At 40.4% G+C, this 23,936-nt stretch overlaps 1 protein-coding gene across 1 annotated transcript in view; it reads left to right on the plus strand.

Moving 5' to 3' along the window:
* The first annotated feature begins 4,271 nt into the window (after window positions 1-4,271).
* Window positions 4,272-23,936, plus strand: part of btr12 (bloodthirsty-related gene family, member 12) — a 27,796-nt gene continuing 8,131 nt past the window's right edge. The window contains exons 1-7 of the mRNA XM_037675425.1: window positions 4,272-4,325; window positions 10,323-10,792; window positions 10,884-11,075; window positions 12,222-12,317; window positions 15,254-15,487; window positions 18,895-19,042; window positions 21,356-21,382. Of these exons, the coding sequence (XP_037531353.1) occupies window positions 4,319-4,325; window positions 10,323-10,792; window positions 10,884-11,075; window positions 12,222-12,317; window positions 15,254-15,487; window positions 18,895-19,042; window positions 21,356-21,382 (1,174 nt within the window). The 5' untranslated portion in view covers window positions 4,272-4,318. The remainder of the gene's footprint in view (window positions 4,326-10,322; window positions 10,793-10,883; window positions 11,076-12,221; window positions 12,318-15,253; window positions 15,488-18,894; window positions 19,043-21,355; window positions 21,383-23,936) is intronic.

Raw genomic sequence — 23,936 nt, forward strand, 5'->3', positions numbered from 1 at the left:
TGCTGTCATGACAGCAAAACTTACAAAAACTCAAGGAGGCATGAGGAAACCACATGAAAAGACATGGCTATGACATGAAGCCAAATAACGTTCTTCTGGTGAATGAAATGAACAGACTGAGGATTTAGACGGGCTAGTGAGTCCGTGGAAACACCTCAGCTGAATATGGACGGGGAACAAGTGAGAGTGTGCATGGCAGGCTGTCTGAGGAGTAGAAACAGACTGAGAAGAAGTGATGTCACAAATGAAACACAGAAGTCTAAATGGAAACATGAGTAATTTGACTAAACAGAAGAATCACGAGATAAAAACAAATCTAATCATGAAACACAAAAGACTCTGAACAGACAAACACTGATCTTGATACACTGCAGAAATTATATCTAATTTGATTACTGCTGACTGAATCAAAAAGTATCTGATGCTTAATCCTGCTGTTTGATGCCAGATTTAGGTTTTATGTGCAGAAATGTGGTGTACCAATCACAGTTCCTAAATTTTGTGATCCCTCAACAATAAATCCCATTTTAACTCATATTTTACAGCCCAAACATGTCTGCTTTGACTTATTTGGAAGTGGCAAAGATTAGTGAGGGTGAAGTCCAGAAAGCTCTGAAAAGAATGAAGAAGGGGAAGGCAGTAGGACCTGAAGACATACCAGTGGAAGTTTGGAAATGTCTTGGAGAGATGGCAGTGAGGTTTTTGACTCAAATATTCAATGGCATATTTAAGGGTGAGAAAATGCCTCAGGAATGGAGAAGAAGTGTGCTGGTGCCCATTTTAAAGAACAAAGGTGATGTACAGAGTTGTAGCAACTACAGGGGAATTAAGTTGATGAGCCACACAATGAAGATCTGGGAGAGAGGTGTGGAAGCTAGACTTAGATAAGAGGTGACTATCTGTGAGCAGCAGTATGGTTTCATGCAGAGAAAGAGCACCACAGATGACACCTTTGCTTTGAGAATGCTGATGGAGAAGTACAGAGAGGGTCAGAAAGAACTCCATCGTGTCTTTGTGGATTTAGAAAAAACGTGACAGAGTGCCGAGGGATGAGATGTGGTATTGCATGAGGAAATCTGGAGTGGCAGAGAAGTATGTTAGACTGGTACAAAACATGTATGAGGACAGCAGGACAGTGGTGAGATGTGATGTAGAAGTGACAGATAGCTTCAAAGTGGAGGTGGGAGTACATCAAGGATTGGCTTTGAGCCCCTTCTTGTTTGCTCTAGTGATGGACCGACTAATAGATTAGGTCAGGCAAGAATCCCCATGGACTATGATGTTTGCAGATGACATTGTGATCTGTGGTGAGAACAGGGAACAGGTGGAAAAGAACTTGGAGAGGTGGAGGTATGGACTTGAAAGAAGAGGAATTAAAGTCAGCCATTGAAAGACAGAGTACATGTATGAATGAGAGGGAGGCCAGTGGAACAGTGAGGCAACAAGGAGCAGAGGTCATAAAGGTGCAGGACTTCAAGTACTTGGGGTCCACTGTCCAGGAAAATGAGGAGTGTGGTAAAGAGGTGAAAAAGAGAGTTCAGGCAGGATGGAGTGGATGGAGAAAAGTTTCCGGAGTGATTTGTGACTAAATGAAGTCAGCAAATGTCAAAAGAAAAATGTACAAAACAGTGGTGAGACCAGCTATGTTGTATGGTCTGGAGACAGAGACATGGAAAAAAGACAGGAGAAAGAACTGAAAGTGGCAGAAATGAAAATGTTGAGGTTCTTCTTAGGAGTGACAAGGCTGGATAAGATTAGGAATGACATAGTCAGAGTTACAGCACAGGTTGAACAACTGGGAGATAAAGTTAGAGAGACAAGACTGAGATGGTTTGGACATGTCCAGAAGAGGGACAGTGGGTATACTGGTAGAAGGATGTTAGAAATGCAGCTGCCAGGAAAAAGACAAAGAGGAGATATATAGATGCAGTTAGAGAGGACATGGAGGTAGATGGAGTGAGGACAGAGGATGTAGAGGACAGAGATGGAGGATGACTCACTGTGGAGACCCCAAAGAGGGAAAAGCTGAAAGAAGAAGATACAATCTTATACGTTGTGTTGTGTAATTAAACTGTCAAGTTTTTTATTGTGAGTGAAATAAAACTTTTTCTAAACCTTTTTTCAAAAAGTTTTTACTTTATAACATTTTGTAAAATGATGCTTAGCTTCCTTGTAGAAATAAAGGCAAACTACTACAAACTAACCAGGTTGTCAGGTCCTCTGGATAGATTCTTCTTTGTTGAAACATTTTGTCTTTTGTCCAAAAGACTTTGTCTTCGTCTTCTTCTTCTTCAGTCTGAGGAGCTGCAACAAATTTGTCATATACCTGTAAGCAGCCCCTTCTCATGCATGGTTGTCAAACTCATTTACAAAAGGGGGCCAATATTAAAACCTTTTTTCAAACTCAGGATCAGTTTCAGATTTGACATTTACTCAAGTTAGATACCCAACATATTTCTTAGTTGTAGGTTCTTCAACAAGAATTTGATTAGTTTCATTTGACATTCTCTGTTGCACTTTTGACATCATAATCAATGATTAATGAAGAAAATTCAAGTGTTGAAAGTATTTTTTGTTTAACATATCATCTTAGGGGCCAGATAAGATTTCAGCGAGGGCCACATTTGACCCCCAGGCCTTGAGTTTGACACATGTGTCATATTGGATCAACCAGTCTGCTGGTGACAGCCAAAACTAGCTGTTCACATGTAAAAAGAGGACCATCAGCCTAACAATTGGTCATTAGTGCCCTGATGCCTACAGATGAGTGTAGACCGCAGAGTCCTGGCCTGATGATGTTGCTCTTCTGTGCTGGGCCATCCTTTTGGCCAGTGGCTGTTTAGTTTCCCCGATGTAAGACTGATCACAGCCCTCCTGACACTGAACAACATACACAATATTACTCTGTTTGTGCCGGGGGACTGGATCTTTGGGATGAACCAGTCTTTGCCGTAATGTTTTTTGTGGTTTAAAAGCCACTGGGACGTTATGTTTAGAAAATAAACGTCTCAGTTTATCTGATACTCCATCAACATATGGAATGACCACTGGTCTGGGTCTGGGTTCCTCCTTTTCACCTGTTGGCTGACTGGAGTCCTGTTTGGGTTTCTTCTCTGCTTTCAGGAAGGCCCAGTTAGGATATCCACATTGCTCTAGAGCCTGTTTTGTGTAGGATTTCTCCTTCTGCCTGGCTCCTGAGTTAGTGGGGACGCTGTCTGCTCTGTGGTACAGAGTCCTGATGACTCCTAACTTGTGCTCATCAACTCATCTTTTGCTTGTAAGACTGAGTTTGTTGCAGCTTCAGACTGAAGAAGTCTTTTGAATAAAAGACGAAACGTTTCAACAAAAAATAATCTGTTCAGAGGACCTGACTTAACCTTGTTAGATTTATCTACCTGGATTATTGTGTGGCTGTGGCTGAGTGGTTAGAGCAGTCGACCTCCAATGCGAGAGTTGGGGGTTCGATTCCACCAGCAGTCACATACGAAAGGGTCCCCGGGCAAGACACTGAACCCCTCATTGCCTCGAATGTGTGTCCCATCAGTGTATGAATGTGATAAAGCTCTGATTAATCTTTGTATAGATCTAGTAGAGTGCTGTATGAATGGGTAAATGAGGGCACAAACTGTGTTGTAAAGAGCTTTGAGTATCTTGATCAGATAGAAAGGTGCTATACAAGTACAATCCATTTACCATTAAGCATGCATCAGGATACTGCAAACTGTGTTAATAGTATAGCAGGAAAACAAAATACTGAACTGAACATTCCCTGAATTAACTTTTACTTAAAGGACAAGGAGGAACATGGGCATTCAGTGCAAGCCATAATAAAAGTTGTTTTAACCCAGTATCCTGTTTCAAAAGGTTTTTCTGTGACTAAGTCCCACTTCCTGTAATTTCTTCTTTCCCTCAGAAGGTAGTTTGATGACTGAAATGTGCAAATGTATCTCCAAAATTTAAAAAGGACTTTTATCTATCCTGTCACAACATGCACTGTCTAAAAAAGAACAAAACCCCATTTCAATTTAATCTTATTCTTCACTAACATGAATCTTGTCATTTAAGTGTCCCACAGTATTGAGTTTGAACTGGAACAGTACTCATTAAACAGTGATAAAAACCTGTTCTTTGCTTACAGAGCTTTATCCATACTCTCTGCAGCCATAGAAGTCCATGATAATACAAGGAGGTCATGTGGTGAAGTTTGGGTGTGTCGCACTGGAAGTGGGAGGGTTGCTCTGGGTTTCAGGAAGAACTTTACACCTGTTGGTTTGAATTCACAGCAAAGGACCTGAAGTGGACAGCAGAGCTGCTCAGCATGCAGAGTAAGTTCTATCTATTTGAATATATTACAACATTTTAATATATAAATGGTGTTTAAATTATCTTGCGAGTGTCGGAAAAAGCTGTGCTTTGAACTTTTTCATGTGTTTTGTTGAGTTTTACATGTAGTAAGGTGTGAAATGAAGATGGCCACTACAAAACACTTTTTTGAGTGGTTTATACAGATTATACAATGAAACTAAAATACTGTAGGCTGTGTATGACTGAGGTAACCATGATCAGTAGCTGCTTGTGTTCCATAGCTTAAATTACACTTTTTAATTTTATATTTTTATCTTGGTGGCAAGCCTGTTCAGATTTGAATTAAGCGAGCAGGTAAACCTGGTGTTAAAAGGTTTTCAGCAGCAACGGCTGTTTTATTGTTTTTGTCAAAGGACAGAAGGTCCTGATCGCCTGCATTCCTCCCATTCCTTCAGCCATCATTGAAAAGACTTTTCACAACACGTTTCGATTTTGTTTGGGCTGCTCATCCCACCTTACGTCAGAAAAGGTTTGGACTGACAGTTGTTTACATGAAAAGGTCGTTTTCTTGTCTTTTTCGAGCAGACTTGGCCTCTGTTGTGTCAAATGTGCAGAAAAGCACATTTTTTACTACCCTTTGTCAATAAGGCGTCATTTCTGTTTGCTCACACTCTGCCACTTATTCTGTTAAAGATTAGCTTGGGAACCTTGGAGTCACTATGGATACAGATTTGAATTTGAAAAGCCACATGACAAAATCATGTTTTTACTATTTCAAAACTATTGTAAGAATCAAAGACTTAGTTTCAAAACTTTATCTTGAAATCCTTGTCCATGCTTTCATTTCCAGTCGACTAAATTACTGTAACGGAGTACTCCAAGGTCTGACAAATACAAAGTAATATAATTTGACAGTCCCAGCTGGTCCAAAATGCTGCTGCCAGAATCTCAACAAAGACACCCAAAAATTCAGCATACCGTATTTTTCGGACTATAAGGTGCACTTAAAATCCTTTAATTTTCTCAAAAAGGGACAGTGAGTCTTATAATCAGGTGCGCCTTATGTATTAATTCTGGTTGTGCTTAAACATACCTCGAAATGATTTTATGTGGTTATTATGAATGAGTTTAATAAAGTTTGACTTCTCTTTTAAGTGACCCCCCTGGGGATAAATAAAGTTGTTTTTTATTTAACTGAATTATCTGACTGTTTTGTTTCGCTTAATGCTCTTATAATCCGTTGCGCCTTATGTATGAAAACAGACCCGTTCATTGATATTGAGCCTCATAGTCTGAAATATACAGTATATCGCCAGCTCTTTGTTCACTCCATTGGTTAACAGTGTCTTGTAGAATCAAGTTTTCCTTCATGTCGATGAATTACTGAACCGTTTAGCTCCACAGTACTTAACGGACCATCTGATACGTCATGAACGGCCCGGACCTCTCAGATCAGCAAACACAGGATTATTAGCTGTTCAAACCAGAACCAAAAGTGGTGATCTTTTCGATTTTATGACCCTCACATGTGGAACAAACTGCCTGAGGAGCTCCGACTCCGCTCCGAGTCTGATCACATTCAAATCTAAATTAAAGACATTCTTCTTGCTTTTATCAACTGATGTTTAACTGTTTGATGCTGCTTTTAATAATTCTTGTTAATTTTTAATTAAATCTTGGTATGTTCGTCCATATAGGTAGATTTGCCTTGTTCGTGTGAACTTGTTTTTATTCTGTAAAACCCCTTGAGTTGCCTACTGGTATGAAACATGTTATTCAAATAAATTTGCCTTGCTTATCATCAGAAGCAAGACGATGGTTGGCCTGTGCCCCCAGCACCCCACACCCAATCTCACCATTTCCTTCTTAATGAAATCAAAGTCGAGCTTTACTTTTTTTAGGCATGCCTTGATATGACAGCTCACATTAATTATTCCCATCCCTCATGTTGTTTTAAAATAGAAAATAAAATGACAAAACAAATGAGTTCACCTTCCCATCTAAACAATTCAGCTACAACTTGCAGGACCAGATTGGGTTGCTGGTTTGACTTTTGGTTATCCACCCACCTACATTCCAGTGAGGTGTTTGGATAGTTACAGAATCATCTCCTCGCATGTTATCTTACACCAACTGTTGTTTTTAAAAAGGCTTCAGCTCACTTGGCTTTTTTAGCACATTGTACGCAGACGATACTATTTTGTACCCACACTCCTCTGTCTCCTACTGACTGTAACAATAGTTTTAACTCAGTTCCAATCCTCAGGTCTTTCATGTAAACGAGTCCCCGAGGCTCACTGGGATTAACCTGTATAAATAAAGGGTGAATGGAAAAAAACATGTCCAACCTTCAGATACCGTATTTTCCCGTGTATAAGTCGCTCCGGAGTATAAGACGCATCAGTCAAAAAAATTGCATCATGAAGAGGAAAAAACTTATATAAGTCGATTCAGCGTATAAATTGCATTTATTATGGGTCACCGCTGACCCCTGGGAAACGTGGGCCAGTGATGTGCCAAAAATCGACTGGTAGCCACATGCGCACGGGAGGACTTGCTGTTTCAGTTCTTCGAAATTTAACAAGATTAACACTTAAACAATTTGTTTTTGCTCGACATTGTAACAAAGATGTCTCTGTTCAACTTTTTCGTAATAAATGCACTTTAATGGTCAATGTTTGTTGGGGGGGGGGGGGGGTAACGGTACAGGAACAACATATATGCCTACCAATAATTGTCAAAAGCCTAGAGGGCCCTCTCGCACCTCTAGCAGCTGCAAATGTTAATGTTTACTCTGGTTCATGTCACTATGAATGAACATTTAAAGCTTCAGTCAAAAATTGCGTTATGAGTATGGGAAAAAACTTACCCTATTTTCCGCCGCACCGCCTTACAAGTCGCATCAGTCCAAATATGTCTAATAAAGTGGAAAAATACATAAATACGTTGCTTCACCGTATACGTTGCATCTATTATGCGTCACCGCTGATGCGTCGCATTTGTTACTCGTCACCGCTGACAACCCGGAAATGTGGGCCGGTGTTGTGCCAAAAATCCATTGGCTGTCAAATGGCGGCCGTGGCAGCGTGCAAGGGAGGACTTTAACAAGAATTTAGCTAGATTAACACTTAAAAACAATTATTTATTCGCTCAAAATTATAGTAAAGAGGTGTCAGTTGAACTTTTGCTTAATAAATGTACTTTGACGGTCAAATCAGCTGCATTTCAAAAGCCAATACGCGGAAGTAGCAATGCGCGAATGGATGACTCGCAATGTATTTCTTCGAAATTTAACAATATAAACAGCTAAAAACAATTATTTGTTTGCTTGTAATTATAGTAAAGGTGTGTCTCAGTTGAACTTTTACTTAATAAATGCATTTTAATGGTCAAATCAGCTTCATTTGAAAAGTATTCACTGCTTCGGTGCTCCAGAAGTGCGCAGAGTGAGGAAATCAGGAAGGAGGAACACTGTGCATTTCTTCAAAATTTAACAAGATATGCACCTAAAACAATTATTTGTTTGCTTGACATTATAGCAAAGGTGGGTCTCAGATGAACTTTTACTTAATAAATGTACTTAAATGGTAAAATTAGCTGCATTTTGCCGGGGCGGTGCAGTGAAAAGAAGCTAATTTGATGGTTGCTCCAAGCAGGACGAAGGTGGAAGGGTATGGCAAGCCGATTGTAACATTAATAGCCACTTTTACCTATTGCATGACACAATGGCATGCCATACAACTTGAGTGCTGGTAGTGTTCAATATTTTCAGTCAGAATGTATGAAAACGGTCATATCTCAGCCAAAAATTGGTTTATAAAGATAGGAAGAAATCCATAAATAATTTGCTTGGACGTTCAAGTCGCAGCCAGGGCATGTAAATTTAGCAAAAAACTGTAACTTACAGGCTGAAAAATACGATATATAAATCGCTTCAGCATATAAATTGCAGAACTGGCAAATCTATGCAAAAAATTGCGACTTATATGCCGGAAAATATGGTAATTCAATTATATTTATTTATATAGTGCCAAGTCACAACAGAAGTTATTTCAGGGCACTGCACATTTAAAAGGCTTATCCTATAACTTTGGATCCTTAACCTTGTTTTCTAAAAGTTTCACAAATTTTTTTGTCAACTTTATTGTAGATTCTGCTGAGCGTACAGGAATACAAAGAACTGACGTTTTTATTTCTCACATATCCACAATGAGATGAAAAATTAAAAAGAAAATTAGAATTAACTTTAAATCATATGAGTACTAACTGCAATTATTGAAAAGGCAGCAAGGCACAAGGAGGTTTTAAAATATATCATTGTTGAATTTTCTGCTTTTACCCACAGATCAAAGCCGTAAACTTTAAATCACTGACTGTTGAAGCAGGTACAAAGAAAACATGAAAGTCGTTCGGTTTTTGGTGCTCATAAAAAGTCTGGGTTTGAAGTTAGAACAAGTGCAAAGGTACAAAGAGGCAAAAGTACCAACACCCACTCTGTCTCACATTCACTACTGGATCTGAACTGTGTGAATGAGAAGAAAATGGTTTCAGGTGAAAATGTCAAACACTTTAAATAAAAAGGTAAAAATGAAGATGACTTTATCAAGGTTGTCGTTTTTGGACCAAGGACCCACACGTTGAGTTTCTAATACCTCTGCTGTGTTTGACCTGATTCAAACACCTAAAGCATTAATATCTGCACAATACAACCAGATATGAAGTCAACAAAACCTAAATGTTTTGACAAAATATATTTTAGATTTTAAAAGTGTGTCAAATGTAAATGTGAGAGAAAAAGTAGTAATTTAAAGCATCTTAAGTTAAAATTTTCTTACTGGGTTTAATGCTGTACACATTATTGTCTTTAAGAATAACCCACATGAGTTGTACAAGGAGTAAAATGTAATTCAAAATGTACAAAACAAATCCTAGTTTACAGCATGCAGTCTTTTTTAATTGTGTTTTATTTAGTGTGGTATTTTGTCTAAAATGTTGATGTTGTTCAACACAACATCAACATTTATTCTCATTTTAGTATTTAGGACTTATTCTTGAGGGAGGATTTTCCTGTTTTGAGTTTATAATGAACAAATTTGAAGCAAATCAAATTTATCCAATGAATATTGTTCTTTTCTTTGACTCCTTTAGGATTGTAGAATTGATTAAATTACTAATGAAACATGTTGAGGGAGTGGTGGTACAGAGGTTAGAGAAGGTGGGACTGTGATCAGAAGGTTGCCAGTCAACTCCCTCGACAGACTACATCAAAATGTGGGTGGGAAAGGTAAAGCACCCACAACTGCCTCTACCCTCATTTGCTCCACTCTGTACCCTTGAGCAAAGCCCTTAACCTCCACAATCTGCTCCCAGGGGTGCCCTAGATAGCAGCTGTCTGCTCCACTCAGAGGACTGTGGTAGTTTGGTGGTCTGTGGTTGTATCAAGAAGAGCATCCGGCGTAAAAATAATTGTCAGGTCTTTGTGCGACTTAGTTCGCTGTGGTGACCCCTGAAGAAGGGAGCAGCCGAAAGAAGAAAAAACTAATGAAGCATGTTAACTAAACAAACTGAACAATTTGTTAGGCAAAACATTTTATGCGTTCATGTTTTATCTACTTTGTCTAATCCAGTGAAAGTTCAGCTTTCACAGGGCTGAATGTCAGAAAGCCTCAACTATGTGTGTACTGTAAACACACACGGCTACGCTACAGTATATGTATGTGGACTTTGTACTTTGCTACAAATACTGTAAACTCAATGCTGAAGACAATAAACTTGGCTTAACCGAGCAAGGAAATAGTATTTAAAAAGAGAACAAAATACGATTATTAAACAGTATTTATTGTGTTGAGGATATAAACTGTTGCCTCAACATTAGTAGGCATACCCTACTAGTCTGAATGGACAACTGGCTAACACCTGTAGTAAACCACATTGAAGATGAAAGACTAAAAGTTATGAAGTAAATTAAGAAAGATGGCAAAATACTTTTCAACCTGTTTGTTGCTTCTATCTTCTAGGCGTCAGCTCTCCTGGAGGCAGAGTCCTCACCGAGGACCAGTTTACCTGCTCAATCTGTTTGGAAATATTTGTGGAGCCTGTCTCTACTCCCTGTGGTCACAGCTTCTGCAAGGCCTGTCTGCAGGGCTACTGGAACCACAGCAAGAAGTTCCAGTGTCCAATGTGCAAGAAGACCTACTCCAAAAAACCTGAGATGAGTGTCAACCGGGTCCTGGCTGAAATTTCCACCCAGTTTCAGGGGCTGGTGGTGTCTGGGGCTGCTGCAGGAACCCCTGCACGAGGGGGCTCAGTGAGTTCAAACTTGGACACAGGCCACAGCAGCCACATCAGCTCTCAGGACACTGGGGAGTTTGCCCAGCCTGGGGAGGTTCCCTGTGACGCTTGTATTGGAAGGAAGTTAAAGGCACATAAGTCTTGTGTGAACTGCCCTGGATCATTCTGTGAGACCCATCTAAGGCATCACAAAAAGGTCAGTTCAGCTTTTCACATTGTTTCTTCTTGGACTCGTATTTGATCTGATCAGATTCAATTGTTGCATTCCTCCCTAAACTGTCTTCCAGGTCAAGACTATGGTTTCACATCGTCTGATTGAGCCCACCTTCCATCTGGATGAGAAGATCTGTAAAAAACATGAACGTCTTCTGGACGCCTACTGTCGCTCTGATCACACCTGCATCTGCACAGTCTGTGCAGATGCCATGCACAAATCCCATGATATTGTCTCCGTTGACCATGAGTTTAAGAAAAAGACGGTAAGCTTTGGTTATTTAATTCATTTATATGACAGAGACAGTAGACCCTTTCACAAAACGCCACAAGCAGGCCTGACATATTTTCTTTCTACTTCTGTATGATATCTGGGAAGAGAAGGAAAAAAGGTGTACAAGCAATAGGGATAACTGCACCCTGGAGAGGATTGTGCAAACAAAACCCATTCCAAAATGTGGGGGAGATTCACAAAAAGTGGACTGCAGCTGGAGTCAGTGCTTCAAGAACCACCACGCTCAGATGTATGCAAGACAAGGGGTTCAGCTGTCACATCACAGTCTTTGTGTCAAACCATTCTTGAACAAGAGACAGCGTCAAAGGCGTTCAAAGGTCAAGAAAGCAAACTGAAAATTCTCGCCTTTCTGAGTTAGACCTCAAACGACAAATTCACAAGAATCAACCTAAACCCTCCTACAATTACACTTACAACAGTGCGGGCCAGCTATACTGCGTGACTGCAACCGAATATTTAAGACAAAGTTTGGATTTGCCAGCCACATACGAGGACATGCCAGAAGCTAGTCAGTGTCGCCATCGTCGGATACGACGAAGACAACATAATGATATATGAAACTAATGGAACCAGTATAGATCAAAGTGCTTTGAAGGGTTGAAGTCAACCTGCTGCCGTTATGCCTCTGAGCTGCCAAAGGAGGTTATGACAGAAACTTAATGATCGGTATATGAAAAGGTAATCGTGGCTTAATGGTATGATGCAAGGGCATCAGAAGCATCCGTAATGAACGTTTTTGAATGTGGGGGGGACATGTCCCCTTCACATATAATGGTTGCGACGCCTATGCTATGATGTAATGATGACAAATGGTCCACCAGTTCTTTGGAGTATTTAGGGTGGTAGATGTCAGACACAATTTATGTGACATTAAATGCTGTAAGCAACTAAATGGGGCTTGTCTTAGAAACAATATTGCAAAACTGTTTAGTAAAATGGTGTATTGCTTGTGTAAAACTCAACTGAGTTCAGGGCAAGTGTCATTGTAAGCTCTTTTGTTTCATGGTCTTACCTGCTGTATCTGAGGTCTAATTTGCATTTTCAGATAAACATTGTGCATTCTAACACATAGTGTGTATGACTCTTGACATCCATAACGACATATCTGATTTTCCAGAGTGTTCTTGGAAAAAAGAGGTCCGAGCTGAAACATCTAATCAAAGAGAGAACTAAAAAACTGGAAGAGATCAAGCAGTCCATCAAGGTTATCAAGGTGAGTGTACTATAAACCGATTAGCATGTGAATTACAACCTCTTTCCAGACTGTATATGTGCATATTGTAAAACTTGAACTTGCTACTCCTTTGTAATCTTTGATCTTGAAATCAGAAGCACTTCATCACTGTGGATGGTATGAATGGACAAAAAACGTCCAGTTTTCACTAGCTTGGATAGAATGCATTCATAGCTCCCGTTTTCAAATTGCCAGTTTCTTTTAGGCTGATTTTACACTTGCCAGTAATTATTTTTTACAGTCACCACTTTGTTTTTTCTGTTTTTTTTTTTTTTTTTTACTTTCTCGGTGTGTCTGTTAAATATTTATCGTGTATTAATGTGACAAAGTGTTTATGATACTTTAAAGGTCAACGGCTTTGTTAGCGCTCTCTGATCTTGGTTGGCTCATAAAACATAGGCTCACGAGCACTTTTATGAGGCACAAAACACATCTTTATACCTTACACTGCAGTCCTTTTTAGTCCTTTGTTTGAGAACAAGAAACATACTTTGAGCGGGTCGTTGCCCTTATCTTTGTCGTGCCTCTCGTGCTCTGCGGTGGTGGAGAAGTCACAAGCTAACATAGTTTGTTTTTCTCTTGCGCACAGACAGATCCACGTCTGAAGTCGTCCAACCGGTGAGACCGGTGTAAATACTCACCGTTTGTTTCTCACACCCTGCTTTTGCCCACATTATCTCTGCAGCAAAATGTATTTCAAGAAACGGACATGCCGGCATCGCATGCCTGAGGGCTTTTCCATGATTGTTGTATGAGTGAGGCAGTGTGAATGTGCCAAACCCTGAAGTTAAAGACTAACCAGACAAACATTAATATTTACAAAGTGGATCATATTTCAGTTTTTAACCATCACACAAAAAGCGCCTCTTCAAACTGACTCATTCATTTGCTGGATCCAACAATGAATTTATATGAAAAGATATAAGCATATTCTTTTGCTGTGGTTCAATGAAACTTTGTTTTATGTTTGTTTCTGCTTTGTCAAATATAGTGAGGGTTCACTTACCAAACTGCTGGATGACTAGCCTCATCTTTATGTTTACGGTAAACTCACTTGGTTATACAAGTCCATGCTGCCATGTGTGGGCCCTGATGTACGTTACGAATAAACAAGGCTAAAGGAGATAAATAAGGTTTCACATTTACTGAGAGTGTAAATATAAATTGAAGATAATGGACAAATCTTTTAAAGGTATGAACATAACCAGGGCTTAATTTGAGCTGGAACCTGCCGGAACAGGATACGGAAACTCTTATTTTGACAGGGTGCATTCTGGTAACTGTTTTCTGGGATCCAGTAACTCAGTTTTACTAATAATAAAGTTATGAACAAATATGACTGCCTTGAATTAATCCTATATTGGATATGTAAACTGAAAATAATTACGTAAACACTCATTTTAAACACAACAGCCACTTACAAGCTTTTTAATATCAATACAAGCTGCCCCTTCAAGTAGCATTTCCACGTCTACCATAAAAAAAATCTCTGACCCTAAAAGAGTGGTGGGGGTGAGTGCTGAGCTAACCAGGCAGTCGTACGTGAGCAGGAGCCCAGACCGAGAAGGCACCAGGAGTTTTCACATTTGGAATCGGACAACAACGAACAGGGACGGTGTCGGGCTCGGAACTGCCAAGTGGGGGGGTAGGATGCTTGACAGAAGCGGAGAGTTTACAAATGTAGGTAAACGTAGATGTTTAACAACCCGTTAAAATACAACAAAATGCATCTATCATACTTTATTCAAAAATCTTGATGGGGGACACCCCCCCCCCCCCCCACACACACACACACACACACACACACAGCCTACCCGCTATTTGTGTTCCGGCAATGATCAGTTTGCAAATTAAGCCCTGAACATAACATAGCCTCTATTACGAATGAAAGGCAGTTGACTTTCAAGTTTCTGTCCGTGAGGCTGACACATTGTCCAGTTTTAAGACTGGGCTTAAAACTCTCCTTTTTGATAAATCCTATAGTTAGGGTGGGCTTGGGTTTCCTGAGCTGTCCCTTAGTTATGTTGCTATAGGCTTAGACTGCTGGAGGACAAACTGACCACATTATTTACCACTGTCTTTACTTACTCTGCTCAGCCTGTTTTGTATTTGTAATTATTTCTATCATTGTCGTGTGTTTTTGTCTTTCTTCCAATAAGAGGTATACCTGCACCTACATCTGGACCTGCTATTCTGTTTGTTGTCTCTCCTTTCTGTCTTCTTAAACCCAGCCAGTCAAAGCAGATGCTGCTCGTCCTGAGCCTGGTTCTGTTGGAGGTTTCTTCCTGTTTAAAAGGGAGTTTTTTCTTTCTGCTGTTGCCATTGAACTTGCTCAGGATTTTACTAGTTGGCTTTTTTTATGTATGTGAATGTTTCTGTTCAGTGCCCTGAGACAACTTTGGTGTGAATTGACGCTATATAAATAATTGACTGAATCTAAAACCTGAATTGTGCCAAAGTATATGTACGAAACTGTAGATTTTCCGATGACTTGTGGAAGAGACACCTCACTGGTCTGGTTGTACAACATAACGGTGTTGAGCAACACCAGAGACTTAAAAAAACAGAAACACATGTTGATGTTTTTGTAACTTACATTTCTTGTGGTTTTATTTGAACTTGAACAAGATACAATAAATATTCAGTCTGTCACAGGTGACAAAAAACAAAACTGTGGTTGGGTTTTTCCCTACAGAAAATACCAAAACAGTCACAGCATACATATGCACTTAACAGGTATGTGAACAAGGAAAACAGTTGTAAATGGAAACCTGTGGTTTCATAAAAAAAAATTAAAGTATTGTAAGATGTAAAAGTCTAAAACTGATCTTCGCAGGTGTGGATGTACAACCAACATAACCAGGGGGATTTTTAGACACCAAGTCCTAACAGACAACATTTGTGTGTTTTTGCAGGCCAACGCTCAGAAGGAGCTGGAGGACAGCTGGCAGGTGTACGCCGAGCTGCAGAGGCTGGTGGAGCAGAGTCAGGCCGACCTGGTGGAGCTGATTGCCACGAGGCAACGTGAGGCTGAGCGCCACGCCCAGGAGCTGGCCCGAGGTCTGGAGAACGAGCTGAGCCAACTGAAGAGGAAGAGCAACGAGCTGGAGAGCCAAGCACAGACTAGGGACAAAGTGGTGTTCCTCCAGGTAGTCAAGACAACTCATTCATTGACTCACTCAGAAAAAAAAAAAAACAAGTTTTCTATTCATTGATGGCATATTTGACAAATAAAATTCACTTTAAAATGAAAATAAATAATGATTAATAATAATAATCCTTTGGGATTAATAAAGTATTTTTGAATTGAATTTTTTTTGTTGATAGACTGATGGTTGTGTATTTCTGTTGCTTTTATGAAATCTAAACATAAAATTTAATTATGGTATCTGCACTGTTTGGTATAGCATTGAATTGTGATATATGGGGGTGGTGGCGCAGAGGTTAGCGTAGGTGAGCCTGTAATCGGAAGATCGCCGGTTCTACTACCGGTACCGACAACATCAAAATGTGGGTGCGTTAGGTAAAGCACCCACACCTGTCTCCACCCTCATTTGCCCCACTCTAGGCCCTTGAGCAAGGCCCTTAACCCCCACCATCTGCTCCCCCGGGCATCCTAGATGGCAGCTCTCTGCTCCACACAGAGGGCTGTGGTAGCTCAGTGGTCTGTGGTTGCGTCAAGAAGGGATCCATCATAAAAATAATTGTCACGTCTTCGTGCGAGTTAGTTCGCTGTGGCGACCCCTGAGGAAGGGAGCAGCCAAAAGAAGAAAAATTGAATTGTGACATATGTTTATTAGGGGTGTAGCACATTTGGACTGAACATCACGGTTTGGACATCAAAGAGTTCCAAGTGCCCAATCACATAAAGATAACATCAGTCACAGACTCTTAAATACAGGTGTATCTCAATTCATTAGAATATCTTCATTTTTATATGTTTCAAGTCTTTCTTTATTGTAATGATTATGATTATGGCTTACAGATAATGAAAGAACAAAATTCAGTATCTCAAAAAATTAGTATATTACATAGCCAGTTTTTGGTACCTTTGGCAGTCTGTGCAAATGCCAAGTCTGTCTTTTCATTCATCCATCCGTTATCTTCCACTTGTTCCGAAGTCGGGTCTCAGTGGCAGCAGTTTGAGCAGAGAGGTCCAGACATCTCTTTCCACATCCACCTCTTCCAGCTCTTCTGGGAGGAACCCAAAGTGTTCCCAGGCCAACCGAGAGATGTAGTCTCTCCAGCGTGTCCTGGGCCTTCCTCTGGATCTCCTCTCAGTCGGACATGCCTGAAACATTCTTACCAGATGCCCAAATCACCTCAACTGGCTCCTCTCGATGTGGAGGAGCAGCAGTTCAACCCCGAGTCTCTCCTAATAACTGAACTTCTCACCCTATCGCTAATGGAGAGTCCATCTACCCTGCAGAGGAAACTCATTTCAACCTCCTGTGCCCATGATCTCATTCTTTCGGTCACTACCCAGAGTATGTGACCATAGGTGAGGGTAGGAACGTAGACCAACCGGTAAACAGAGAGCTTTGCGTTACAGCTCAGCTCCCTCTTCACCACAACGGACTGGTACAGAGTCTGCAATACTGCAGATGCTGCACTAATCCGTCTGTCAATCCCACGCTCCATTCTTCCCTCACCCGTGAACAAAACCCCAAGATACTTGAACTCCTCTACTTGAGGCAGAACCTCACCCTTGACCTGAAAAGAGCAATCCACCTTTTTATGACTGAGGACCATGACCTCAGATTTGGATGTGCTGATTCTCATCCCAGCCGCTTCGATGACATCAATAGGATCGCATCATCCACAAATAGCAGAGATGGAATCCTGTGACCAACGAACTAGACTTCCTCCACCCCCTGGCTGCACCGAGAAGTGGCTGCACTCAGGTGTCAAGTCCTGCTGGAAAATGAAATCTGCATCTCCATAAAGTTTGTCAACAGAAAGCATGAAGTCTCTAAAATGTCCTGCTAGATGATGCATTGACTGTGGACTTCAGAAAACACAGTGGACCAACACTAGCAGAAGACATGGCTCTAAACCATCACTGAATGTAGAAACTCCACTCTGGACTTCAAACAACATGGATTCTGTTCCTCTCCACTCTTCCTCCAAACTCTGGGACCTTGATTTACAAATATTTCATCTGAAAAGAGGACATTGGATCACTGAGCAACAGTCCAGTTCTTTTATTCCTCAGCCAGGTAAGACGCTTCTGACGTTGTCTCTGGTTCAGGAGTGGCTGGACTTGAGGAATGAGACATTTGTAGCTCACGTCTAGGAGTTTGTCAGCAGATTAGGCGGTGACACGAGGAATTTACAATATTGAACCTCTTCACAATATTCTCATTTTCTGAAACACTGAGTTTTGTTTTTCATTATTTGTAAGACATAATCATCAATATTACAATACATAAAGGCTTAAAATATTTCACTCTATGTGACGCTGCAGGAGATTGCATGTTCTCTCTGTGCATGGGTTTTCACCAGGTACTCCAGTTTCCTCCCACAGACTAAAAACATGCATGTTAGGCTGATTGGTGACTATATTGTTCCTAGGTATGAGGGAGAGAGTGAATGGTTGTTTATCTCATTTTTATCTACGTGTGCCTGTGATGGACTTATGACCTTTCGGGTGTCCTCCACCTCTTGCACAGTGATAGCTGGACATTAGCACCAGAGACCCTTGTGACCCGAAAAAGAAGAAGCGGGTAAAAAACTAGTGGATGATAATTCACTAATCCTACCTTACTGTACTGAAATGTGAGAATGTACTGTTACACACTTACTGCATTGTACTGTTCATACATAAGGGGTGGCTGAGGCTGAGTGGTTAAAGCAGTTGTCCTCCAATGGGAGAATTGGGGGTTCAATTCCATCAGCAGTCACATGCTCAAGTGTTCCTGGGCAAGACACTGAACCCCTCATTGCCTCCGATGTGTGTCCCATCAATGTATAAATGTGATAAAGCACTGATTAGTCTTTGTATAGATCTAGTAGAGTGCTGTATGAATGTGTGTGTGGAGATAAATGAGGGCACAGATTGTGTTGTAAAGCACATTGAGTATCTTAATAAGATATAAAGGTGCTATATAAGCGCAGAGCATTTACCATTAACGTACCTACATTGTTGACTCAGAACCAGAGCATCATTATGATTCATCAGCCATGGTTTCTGGGTGTTCTGACACACAAACATCAAAAGTCTTTGTGAACATAAACAGCCTGTTGTGGTTTTCTTCCCTCATGCTTTTATCCCGGACTTTTCAAGTGCATAAAATGCTGATTCTGTTTTATGTGAAAGTCGCCTTTGAAGTTAATAGTCTGGAAAATCCTATTTTGTATTAAACCAGGCAGATGCAAAGCTCGGTATACACAACAGGTACTTTCTTCTGTGAAACTCTCTGAACTAACATAAAAGCACCAAACAAGGCCTTCGCCATCATGTTGTTTTTGCTGCTCAGACATTGTTACCCCCGGAGGCTCGTTAAATGTTTACTTCATCGTACTTCCCGTAACCTGCATGCTCTGTTTCCTGTAGAACTTCTCAACGCTGTCACCCCTACCTGAGATCACTGACTGGTCGGTGGTCAGCGTCAATACCGACCTCTATCTGGGGACCATCCGATCCTCCGTCAGCAGCCTCGTCGACAATTTCAACGAGGAGCTTAAGCGACTGTATGGAAAAGGTGAGCACGAATAGCCAGCTGAACTTTCAACAAAATGTATAACTGGTTTAGAGTTTCACAGATCTGATTATTTCTTCTTCACTCTTTACTTTTAGTTTACTTCTTGCAGTTTCTGTTAATTTAAACTTCCAGGAAGATTACTTGGACTGTAGTTACACCAAGAGTCGTGTTGTGTCGCACAATTAACGATTCATGTATTTTTTACCGACGATCACCTGCACCACTAAAACTAGTAGATGATGTAATTATTTGTTTGTTTGTATGTCAACATATAAATATAACTCATTAACCATTAGATTAATTTACATTCAACTCAGGAAAAACTTCAATGGAAGTACATGTAACAACTTAAAACTCAAACGGGCTTTAACTCGGCCAGTTTCACAGACACTGAGCTAAAATTCGGTGTGGTGATAGCTAAAAGATAGGGGTGTAACGGTATGCTAAAATCACATTTTGGTTTGGTTCAGTTTCAAGGAGGGTGTGGTTCAGTTAATTTTTGGTACAAAAAAGGCCAAGGCCAAAATATGCCAAGTAAACAATACTTTTGTATAAAAATAAATAAATAATTTCCCTGAAGAGGAAGAAGACTCAGCCAGCTGCTCAGCTCTCGGTGACATCCTCAGACTGCAAACACAAAGAGGTAAAAAAAACTGAGTTAATAAGATTATAATTTTAAATTAAAAAAGTTAATTAGATCAAAATTTACAATAACATTACCTCTTCTTGCATGGTCATCATTTCTGTTATGAGGTGGTTGAACTATTCTCTCTCACTCATCATTGTCAGGCCAAAGCCTTGTTGACATGATGGGATGTCGTAGGCAGCGGGGCTCAAGAACTTTATGCTTAAAGCCGGCACATCAACAACAGAATACAGACGTAGATCCAAAGCTTTAAAAACTCCTACGCTTGTGTTATTGCTCTGAACCTATCTGAATTACCTGATAAAGGCTGTTTAAATGCTGCTGTTATCGCTCTTTGCATCAAGTTACGTTCACATTTGGATGATGTCATTTGAAGTGCATTAACACGATAAACGTGTTGCCTGTGGCAGATCCAATCTCCGTGAAACAACGTCGACACACATCTTTGGATTTGTTCACTTGTCTTTTAACAAGAAAACCATAATGTTCCCAAATAGGAGATCACAAAGAGATGCTAGGCTGCTAATACTACGCATGCTGCAAGACTATGCAACAATTAATAGAGCCGTGTTGAAACACGCTTAAGAACTTTAGTTCCGCAGCACATAATCTCTCATTAATAAAATTTAATGTGTGAAAAAATAACCGAAACAGTACGCATGTGGACTGAACTGAACATGCTGTACTGAAACGGTTCAATACACCCACGTGTACCATTTCACCCCTACTAAGTCATTCCATAACACAGTCTGAGCGCAAACCGATCATGCAAGATCTTTGTTCAAAACTTTGACATCAACTTCCTGTGTCATTACTGATTGGCTGTTAGCAAAATATTTCATATACCATTGAACAAATTTTGTTGAAACTCTCAAAGTAACCAGTGGATATACATCTACAGCAGATTTCCCCTCGATTCACGATTTCCACTAAAAGCGCCCATTAGAAAACACAAACATTTCTCTTAACACAGTCATTTTTAAAGATGTTTATCTAAAATTGGTGCAGTAGTAGCTAAGAGTCGTCCCCAACACATAGCGCTAACAGATCGCATGCGATTGTTGTTTAAAACTTTGGCAGGTGACGTACAAACACTGAAGAATGCTAGTCACGATTTCTATTTAAATCACTGTAATTTGTAAAATCGTCTACATAAATATATTTCAGTGTTCTTTATAGCAAGTAATATGTAATTTATACTGTCTAAAATAAAACAATGAAAAAAAAACTGCCTTTGTTGTTTCAATATGTCTTCACCAATCTAAATTCTCTCTGAAACACCATTTGCTTTGTCCCCATTTGGCTTCTCTATGCAAAACTAAAGGAGAACCCATCCTCCCTTTGTCCAATTAAAAAAAAGAAGAAAAAACGCGTAGTATGCTAATTCTCCATCAGAGATATGTAGGTCACTGATTGCGCTCTCTGTAGGAGGAAAGTTACCCATCGTTGCATCATTACTCTGAAACATTTACACACACAAGATGTCTGAACAGAAGGAGGAGGTGTGGATGCCGCAGCTCGGCCACATGGACTCAGCTGATTGACAGCAGCGTATGTCATGAACATTTCCAGCTGTGGACTCCAGCTGTATGTTTTAACACCAGCACCAACCAAACCTGACAAATGCCCTGATGACAGTCTTTGTTTTATTCTCTTCTTTTTCTCAGAGCTACGAAAAGTGCAGAACTATGCCAGTAAGTCAAACCTTCACTGCTTCTCTGGGGTCACAATGCTACTTTGGGCTATTTTTTTCTCTGGGGAATGTCAGTTTTATGTGGTTTAGAGAGACATCTGTTCAAATTTTCAGTTTTCAGAAAGGACCACAAGGTGGCATCACTTCTTTGTTTCAGATGTAACCGTCTAAACTTCATCCAACAAAAGTTAAGTCAGGTCCTCTGGATGGTTTCTTTTTGTTGAAACGTTTCAACTAAAAGAAACCATCCAGAGGACCTGACTTAACTTTGTTGGATTTTTCTACCTGATTTCTATCTGATTTTTCTACCCAAAGTTCATGGAGCATGAACCTTGACGTGTACGCTTAAGGTGCAGTCAGACACACAAAAAATAAAAAGTCCAGCCACTTTTAATTCTCCGGTTTTATGGTAAATGGACTGTACTTATATAGTCCTTTGTCTTGTTTTGTTTTTGCTATACAGCACTTTTGGTTGGCCTTATTGCTATTTTAAGTGCTTTATAAATAAAGTGATATGGTATACTGCTTTTCTATCTATGGTAATCAAGACACTCAAAGATCTTTGCAACACAATCTGTGCCCTCATTTACCCATTCATACAGCTCTCTACTAGACCTCTACAAAGCTTTTCTGATTCTGTAGAGACTAATCAGAGATTTAGATCACATTCAGACACCAATGGGACACACATCGGAGACAATGAGGCGTTCAGTGTTTTGCCCAGGGACACTTCATCGTGTGACTGATGGGGGAATCGAACCCCCAACTCTCCTATTGGAGGGAGACTGCTCTAACCACTCAGCCACAGCTGCCCCCAATCTTATCTTTATCTATTTGGATATAATATAACTGGTTTTAATATAACTGGTTTTAACAGGTTTTAAAAGTTTTCTAACTTCTTGTAAAGTCTTCTACTTGTAAAGCACTCAGGTTCTGTGGCTGCAACACAAGTCCAAATCATCAACACCTCCACCACTGTGCTTGATAGCTGGTTTGAGGTGTTTGTGATTGCTTTTTTTTTGTCATTTATGGTACTGTGCATTTTGGGTGAAGATTTTTTTCTTTGGTTTTATCAGTCAAAGAACGTTGTATCAGAAGTCTTATCCAATCAGATAAATCTTTGAAAACCTACTCTAAGTCTCGCTGCCATCTTGTTTTAACAGCTGTCTGTAAAACGTCAAAGTTCATGCTCAGTAATCCAGGTAAAAAAAAACAACAAAGCTAAGTCAGGTCCTCTGGACGGTTTCTTTGTGTTGAAACGTTTTGCTGGTCAGTGTTTGTCCTGCGGGTCTTATCTCGGACCCTAGGCCCACCTCAAGCTCCGGAGGCACCCGGTTCGGACCTCCCTCAGAAGTAGTAACTCGCACTCTCTCAATAAATCAAGGAAAACATGAATTCAGTTTTAACAATTGTTTTAACTCAAGGCAGGAAAAAGATACAGTACAACGCTGGCCTCCAATACAATTTCGACGCGAGATCCTGGACCGGAAGGGCCAGATGTTACATGGCATTACAAATATATAGGGTCTAGCAGAGGGAAGCACAGCCTATCACGTGGATAAGAGGCTGGACGGCAGACCAAGTGTGATCTCAAGGATCTTATGTGGTCTGACGTGTTAGGAAAAATGATACGGTGCACAAAAAGCCTTTCTACGTGATGCAGCGGGCCGTTAAAGAAAAAATTAAAACTGTATTCCTTGACAGATCTTGAATCCCTGCTGGGAGTCTCTTTTTAGAGTTGCTGGCCCCGTTTAAACTAGAGATGCACCGATCCAATATCAATATCGGTATCAATATCAGAAAAATGTCTGGATCGGGTATCGTTGACAATGTGACCGATTCATTTTCCGATCCAACCTGCAGAGATTTCAGATCCATGACGCATGTTTGCTTCAAACTATGGAATGGATTTTCTGAACGGAGATGTCTCATGAACCCAGAATAATAAGACCCGCCTCACATTCAGGAAATCCAGTTCATAGTTTGCAGCCAGCTACAACGTGAGGGCTGAGTTAGCAGCACTGTGGCTAACAGCTAACAAACTTTTCATCTAAACATGTCCGCTGTGTGGAAGTATTTTACACTAGAAACACCACAAAACAAGACAGCATCGTGCAATGTCTGCAGATCCATAGCGCCATATTAAACCGCAGTGAAGTTAGTTTTACGATGAACATTCGAGCTCCGTGGCTTCAGCGGGCCACTACTCTTGCTCAACCCGAAACAGGAAACTCGACCCCGGCCAGCTGTGTCTAATCTGCCCCGCTAAATCTGCCCGTCTCTGAGGAGGGACAGACTGAGCGTAGCTGCCCCAAATCAGGCTGCCTGCTGCAGATTGAACAAGAAGAAAACATCGCTGAAGCCACGGAGCTCAAATGTTTACAGAGAAGTTGCTAAACTTCATCGTAATTTATGACCAACTACTATCAGTTGTAGAAAACTAAGGATTTCTCAGCTTGATATTTGCATCCAAGATATAGTTTACCCTCCAGGAGATATTTATCAGTACAACAATAGACAATCATAAAAAAACATGATTTGAAAATTATATATAT

Source organism: Nematolebias whitei, chromosome 1, assembly GCF_014905685.2.
Source record: "Nematolebias whitei isolate Nwh7 chromosome 1, NemWhi1, whole genome shotgun sequence".
NCBI lineage: Eukaryota > Metazoa > Chordata > Actinopteri > Cyprinodontiformes > Rivulidae > Nematolebias > Nematolebias whitei.